Source organism: Arachis ipaensis, chromosome B10, assembly GCF_000816755.2.
Source record: "Arachis ipaensis cultivar K30076 chromosome B10, Araip1.1, whole genome shotgun sequence".
NCBI lineage: Eukaryota > Viridiplantae > Streptophyta > Magnoliopsida > Fabales > Fabaceae > Arachis > Arachis ipaensis.
In genome coordinates this window covers 7,086,510-7,094,002 of record NC_029794.2, presented here as the reverse complement: position 1 = coordinate 7,094,002, position 7,493 = coordinate 7,086,510, and the positions used below count along the sequence as shown (strand labels likewise).

At 31.7% G+C, this 7,493-nt stretch overlaps 2 protein-coding genes across 51 annotated transcripts in view; both read right to left on the bottom strand.

Annotated features, from left to right (window-relative positions):
• The window catches only part of LOC107622362, a 12,021-nt gene extending 11,162 nt beyond the window's left edge, over positions 1–859 (bottom strand). For 41 of the 50 annotated variants that reach the window (XR_001616188.2, XR_002356642.1, XR_002356652.1 and 38 more), the window contains exons 1-2: positions 700–851; positions 487–575 (exon numbers count right to left, since the gene is read on the bottom strand). Coding sequence is in view for 1 of the 50 variants with exons in the window: in XM_016324230.2 (XP_016179716.1) it covers positions 487–575; positions 700–736 (126 nt within the window). In the remaining 49 variants the exon portion in view is untranslated. Of the gene's footprint in view, positions 1–486 lie in introns of all 50 variants that reach the window. The other 9 variants (XR_002356640.1, XR_002356671.1, XR_001616202.2 and 6 more) reach the window with 3 other exon arrangements.
• Positions 3,377–7,493, bottom strand: part of LOC107620042 (oligopeptide transporter 4) — a 6,168-nt gene continuing 2,051 nt past the window's right edge. Inside the window, exons 2-5 of the mRNA XM_021112909.1 lie at positions 5,504–6,070; positions 5,002–5,254; positions 4,695–4,877; positions 3,377–4,200 (exon numbers count right to left, since the gene is read on the bottom strand). Of these exons, the coding sequence (XP_020968568.1) occupies positions 3,586–4,200; positions 4,695–4,877; positions 5,002–5,254; positions 5,504–6,070 (1,618 nt within the window). The 3' untranslated portion in view covers positions 3,377–3,585. The remainder of the gene's footprint in view (positions 4,201–4,694; positions 4,878–5,001; positions 5,255–5,503; positions 6,071–7,493) is intronic.

The following is a 7,493-nucleotide window of genomic DNA, read 5'->3' as shown; positions in this document are numbered from 1 at the left end:
CTCATATTTTTAATTTTTAAATATTAATTAATCACTAAAAATAATAAATTTTAATGGTTCTTTATCGATTCGTTACTCTTCCTTTTATGTATGTTTAACTGAAAACGCAAACCAAAAACCCACCACCGAAGCTTAGTTAAGTGACTATACTAATACTAACAATATCTAAAATGAACGACGACGATCCCAATCAAACACAATTGAAGAGGATCCTAGCTAGTAGCTACACTCTCTAAGCATTTATATCTTAATACACAACAACGTTATTAAAAATATAGTAGTGTTTATAGAAATATATTGGCCTCAACATATGGATTTACTCTAAGATACTACGATCTAAATAAATTTAAAAAATCAATTAATATAAGAATAATAAATGAAGCCAATTAAAGAAAGACTTGGACAAAAACTACACATACAATAGCAAACCCTATCCAGAAAAACGAGACATGTAAATATAGAGTAATTATCATGAGTATTACTTACTAATGAAAAGAAAAACGAGATCATTTTCCATGTATGTAGTATTTTCTTCGTTGATCTCCGTATAATATAATACCAGCATCTACATGAACCTGTTTCAGAATAAGCAAATAAAACCGTAAGCTTAGAGGACAGAAGAAAAACAAAGAAATTAGGAAGGTTGATAGAGTAGTTGAAGTAGGAGAGAAACAAAGCAAGAAATGAATGGTTAATTACTTTGTTCAATATTCATGTGTGTGTTGAGCTTGAGCATTATATTGATTGAATTGCACAGCGTTAACTTTGGTGTGGTGTGAAGAAAGGCATGATGAGGGGGGTTGCAAATTGCAATAATAGAATGTAAGGAGGCGGCAACGTGGTAGAGAGAGAAAAAAATATCTAAGTTAGAATGCATTAAATTATTAGCAAATAGGAAGCGGAGGGAATAACTTGTCCCTGGACAGCTGTCGATTCTGGATTCGCACTCACCATACATTGTATTTTTCTTAATAAAATAACCATCATGTTATATGATTAAATTATTTTGATAATTAAATTTAATTAAGTTAATTCAATAATTTGTTATTTTAATAAAAATTAGTTAAAAGAATACGTAAGAAGAAAAAAATTATTAGACTTTATTAGTTTGTTCACCTAATATTTTTCATAAAATAATTTAACACAACTTTTTTTCCACAAGAAGAAAGAGAAAAATATATAATTATGTAGCTCAATGTTATTATTAATTATTTTTTAAATGGTTTAAAATTTTTCAAACAATTTAATCCCAAATTATCATCTTACAAACTTTAAAATTTTCTATCTTAAATATCCTTAACAAATGTATTTATAACTAGTCAAAATGTTCACTTTGCTATTCCATCCTTCTCATCATCTCTTGAAATGAAATAAAATGATACCATTTACATATTTTTAATTTATTTTACTAATAATTTTAAGATATATTATTTTCATTATTATATGCATTATTTATTCATTTATATTATATTTTAATATTTGAAAAAGGTAGGACATCTTACATCGATCATTATATCATGCCTTATATTAGTTTTAGTCTTCAGATATTCATATTTCATAAGCACTAATTTTGGAATTAAAAATAGTGTGGTATGTTAGTTTTTTCTATTATTTTATTATTATGTGTGATGCTACATTAAGCTTTAAATTATATACAAAATAAAGTTAGTGTAATCTTTGTGTGAACCCTGTCTATATTTTTTTTTTAAATAAAAGTTTGTCACTGAATATTTTGATGCACAAGAGGCCTTATTAAATGGATAAGGTAAACTAACATTATAAAATAATAGTATATCAATAGGTATTTAGTGTCTATTACTTCATTCTTTTATTTATTAAATATGTATAAAATTATGAAAAGGGAATCATTTGAGTTAGGGGTGTCCGCGGATCGGATCGGATCGGATCGGATATGACCGAAAATTCGATTCGATCCGCACAATTTCCATCGGATCAGATCGGATATGATATCCGCACTTTTTAATGCCGGATCCGATATGCACATTTGCGGATCGGATCGGATATCGGATATATCCGCATAATGAAACATTCTCTTTTTAATCATATTTCTATATAAAAGAATTCGATAAAAATATTTCTTTCATACTTTTAAACTTATTTATTCCTAAAATATTTTTAATCAAACTCTCTCTAAATAACAAAAATAAAATAATACGAAATAGTACCCAATAATTATTAATATGTGTCATCGTTTGGCATTTTTTTATATGTGAAAACTTAGGTGCAGTCGACTTCATATGAAATTGATAGTTGAGAACTGTTAAATAAAAATTTAGTCAAATCAATAAAATCATAGAGCTATAAACTTCACGTGAAATCAACTGCAGTTGGGTTTTCACCAACTTTATATCAACTTAGTAACTTTAATACGGATGATTTGGTAACGCTCGCGTGTGTAAGAGAAATTAGACAAAATCAGCTGTAATGTAACAAGGGACAGATTCAGAAAATTCAGAATATTATTACCTTTTTACCCTGCTGTTGCTTGTACTGTGTTTATGCAACGATGTCGTTGCAAGTGGGCAGCTTGTTGCATGGGATTGGTGATTTGTATGTGGACCATAATTAATTAATCTTTGCGCGTTGGACACGAATCATATGCTGCTTTTCACTGCTCCATATTTCTTCTTCCTCATCGAGACTTTTCTTCCCACTTGTGTTATCCAACCATGCATTTCGATAATCTTCATCAATTATTATATATAATACACCAATTTGCTGATATATCTTTTTGGTCATGCAATTTGCTGATATATGAAGAGAGTTATTTTATCCCCCTTTCTTTTTGTCGGATGTTATTTTATCCCGTTTAGTAATTATTTTGTAATTTCTGGTGTTTCTTTCATGGGCTTTTTAAGCCCCGTTCTATTCACGAAAAAAATGTTAACTCGGTTACCCAAAAAATAAAAATGATTAAATTGCCATTACATAAAAAAATTTGATCAAATTTAAATTGAAATAACTATGTTAACAATAATCCATCAGCACATGTCAAATTTGTTAATTGCAATAATAATAATACGCATTATTAAATAGGATTACTAAACTAAGGAAAAGTATAGATAGATAATAAAAATATTAAACAATGCGAATAATGGATATATCGGATGTTTAATTAACTAGGTGTACGGATGGTTATCCTAATATTAAAATTTAGATGAATAATTTAGGTGTGCAGTGTATTTTTACTTTATTGGGCCAAATTTAAAACTCATTGTTCACAAAAACCATTATACCTAGCAAATCCGCTAAACTAATTACTGCATCCTCTTAAACTTTAATTGTATGTATTATTCAGAAATGAGAAGCCTCATTTGTTTAGTCCTTATTCCTTTATCATACATTCCCTTCTCCATGAACAAATTGAGAGTCATTTTAACATTGAGACTAGCAAACAATATATAACACCAACTATATTTCCTTTGCACAATAGATTCTGTTCAGCTTACTATATATTACATTGACTTAATTTGCAAGTTTCATTACATAATTTGAGTGCTATTGTTGCTGTGAATAGAAACAATTAAGGGTCACATTATTACAGTGATAATAAGAACCAATTACTTAGTGTGTTGGGCAACCATCAACCACAATGCCTTTGGCTGTTGGACAAGATGCTAATGGACAATGTTCACCATCATTTCCCCACCAACTAATACTCTTGTTCTCCAATCCCAGAGAAAAGAACAGCAGCACAGTCATAAACGCCACCCCGGCATCAAGGGCGGCCGATAGGACGTAGTTATATCTCTGCCACCAACCCTTCCTGTATCGGAACACAAAGAAGTTGAAAATGGTTCCAAAGAAAATCCAGGCATTGTAGTTCAATGGTGTCGCGGGTGGCATCATCCCGGTTGCTCCAAGGAGAACTGGGAGGTTGATGAAGGGTATCCATGATTGTTTAGGGAATGCCTTGTGCAATAGCCAAACAATAACTGGCCCTATTGCACCACCAAGGAAGAACCAATTCATTGCACTGTAGTTTCCTTTGGAGCCAAAGATTCTCTTTGGTCCTACCAATCCCCAGATTACTGATGCATCAAAGAATACACGGTCACCGGGGCATGTCCAGGGACTCCCTTCTGGAAGGAGATCATCATGGCATATGTTTTTTATAGAGTTTAGCAACCACCATGCTACCCCTATGTTGATAGTTCCAGCAAGCATTGTACCTATGAACTGCATATATTTATGAATATAATGGATTAAGAATTAGAGAGAAAACACAAAACATAGGACACTTGTAATACCATTAGAGTTGGATTTTACATGGCATGATATATTCAATTACCATCTACAAATATTTAGTATGTCAAAAAGTCTCTTTTCATTGAGAAAATCTGCTTCTATGATTGCATCCTTAACAAGTCCTATAAAATGATAGAGCTCTTATACTTCATTCAAATTTAGATAATAGATACTGTGATTATTCTTATCTTGAATGTAGAACTATATATATGGGCAATATAATGCAGAACTGAATCAATATCTCCCTACCTATGCAACAATTAATATCAGCTTATGTGCATGCATTTTTCCTTATGTGTCATTTCTTCTTTCTTGTTATTTTTTTATTGGATCACAGTAAATAAACAATTATAATTAAACTAACATATGAACTCTGCAAAACTTTTTGATGAGGAAGGGACTGAAATTGTTCATAAAGAATATACCTGCACCAAGAACATTGATCTTGGGGGGATTTTCATGTAGTGTCCAAGCTTGAAATCACTGAGAAACGAGACGGCTTGAGACATGCTGATGTAGCCATAAGTTTTGAAGCAAACATTTGCAATTGGTCTTCCAGGGTATATGAGACCAAAGACATACTCGGTGATGATATTCAACCCTGGTGTCTGTTCAAAGAGCATAAACATATTTCAGTTATGTCTCTTTGCTTAATAAATTAAACTTCTCCAAATAAAAAATAATTGGTACTTAACAGTTTCCCTGTTCTTGGGGAGTGAAGATTTAACTCACCTGGTTTGTGGTGGCAGTAATGATGCTAATTGGAAGGGTAAATCCAAAGGCTAAGACCGCGGCAAAGAGAAGTCCCCACCATGGCATTTGAACTTGGTTTTTTAAAAAGATGCATAGTGCTAGAGAAACCATTAAAGCAACACCTAGTAACAAATGAAACCACCAAGATGGTATGTCTTTGTATGTCTTCATCAGTTTTGTGTGGATATCTTCTTTGCCTTTGAATGAAGCACGATAACGTTCCATAATCTCCCTGCATTTTTTTTTTTTCGGAGATCAAAATTCCAACTTCAAATAATTTTGAATTATAACTAAGAGCTATGGAAATTTACATTGCAAAGTGATGAGAAAATAATCTAGAACTCCATCCTTGAATGTTAATTATTCATTTAAACACATTTATCTTTTGGAAAACCATAATAGTGTGTGGAGTTTGGAACATATTGCTGCATTAAATCAAACATGGTTGCAAATTAAGATAACATAAGCAGCATTGTATTACCTTCCATAGAAGCAAGCAACGTGTGTGATGGTAGATGCAATGGTAGCAAATCCAAAACCATAAGTGAGAGCAAAAAAGACACTAAGATTGATTCTTCCTTGCTCTTGATACTTGGCAATATCCAACTCAAACTTGTCATTAACAATAGCAGATATGTTATAAGGTTGACCTTGAGATGTGAACAAATGTGATGAAAAAATAGGGAATCTATTTGCATTATACACATTCAAACCCCAATATGCAATAGGAATAACCACATATACTATCATTGCATAGCCAACAAAGACATTGACAATGGCGAAAAAGGGCGAGATGAGAGGGCTGAACAAGAACGATGCCACGGCGCTCCAATCAAGTGTGATGGCTCCAAGGCCTAAGCCTCTCATGCCTGAGCCTAGTTGTTGAGCTGTTACTGATTTGGAGAACACCCAACAGACCCATGAGATGTTTGTTAGCGTTGTGAAGAAGAATCCAGGTACCACGTACCATGAAAAACTGCACACTAGTGCAATGAAGAAGAACTTTGCCCGTGAAATTCCATGGCTGTTGTCTTTCTCATGCAAAGCTCTGCATACCAACAAATGTTTATACGTTAAACGTCATCATCATATGAAAAATGTTTTGACATTTTGTTTTTTAATTTGAGTTTAATTTTGATGTGGTAAAGAGTTATCCACTTCATCTATTTGAATTTATAGATTTTTAAGTAGTAAATTTAAAAATTCATTATTTTTATCATATAACACTATGTGATTAGATATATGTAATTTTTTTTTACACAATAAAGAATTTAAATTCTTTTAATTTAATTGAACTTATCTATTTATCATGGTATAATAGTCAAAATAGTATGACTCCTGTTTTAATTTAGTGTTGTAGATGCTTCAAATTGGTTTGAATTATGAGGTGTCAATTAAAAAACTAATTTATTGATATTTTTTATAGACCAATTTAAAACGTTTTCTGTTGTTTTTTTATCACTCTGATTATTAACCCTTTTAATTGGTAAGTATTATATTTTATACAATTTTTTTTCGATTCTTCCATATACTTTTTTTTCACGTTACATCCTAACACACACATCCTCTCCCCTTCTCATGAGTTTTATATAGCAACTTCTTAGTCATAGTTAAGATTTGAATCTGGTATAGTTTTTAGCAAGGTAAATATATAAAAATTTAATTTAAGTTGACAAAAAATAAATCAAAACATGTCCCAAGCGCAATATTTTTTTTGGGTCAAGACCCTAACATAGTAACATACACACTTCTTTTCTTTTGTTTTAAATTTCATATAACAACTTTTTAGTTATAACTAGAATTTGAACTCGAATGTACACCGCTACAGGCCTTGCAGTGCAATAAAGTTAATATTATCCTGAGTCATTTACCAGTATACAAGTCAAACCTGTTTAGTAGTCAACAAGGTTCTGGCCCATTTTTTAATGCCCCAGATATGACCTCTTGTTTTTTGTGTTGAAGATGCAATTCAGACATTTTTAGTAGTCAACAAGGCCTGGCCCATATTTTAATGCCCAAAATATGACTTTTTGTTTTTGTTTGAGGACCCGGAACAATAATTAACGGATCATAGCCAACTACTTTGTGCAGTGTGAAGGGAAAGCCTTTTTCTTCTTTCTTTCCTTGTGGTCTGGGTGTGAAAGGAGATTTTAAATAGTTGATATTAAGTTATTAACTCTCTCGTTATTATTGAAGTCAACTGGGTTTGTCGGACTATAAGTCTTCTCTTCCTTTTTTTTCTTTTCCACAAAATACGCAAACATACTTATCAGTTATCTCCTTGTCCCACAAGGTCACAGTCCCCTATTTTTTAGACTTCATATGAGGAGAGAGAACGAAGGTTCGGCTATTTCGATGCACAATTTTTTTTATCTTATATCAATCAGCTGATTATTGTTCACACAAGTCATTTTTGAGTCAGTTCTACTCCATTTTCTAATATATTTAATATTATTAAAAACTTAACTCTT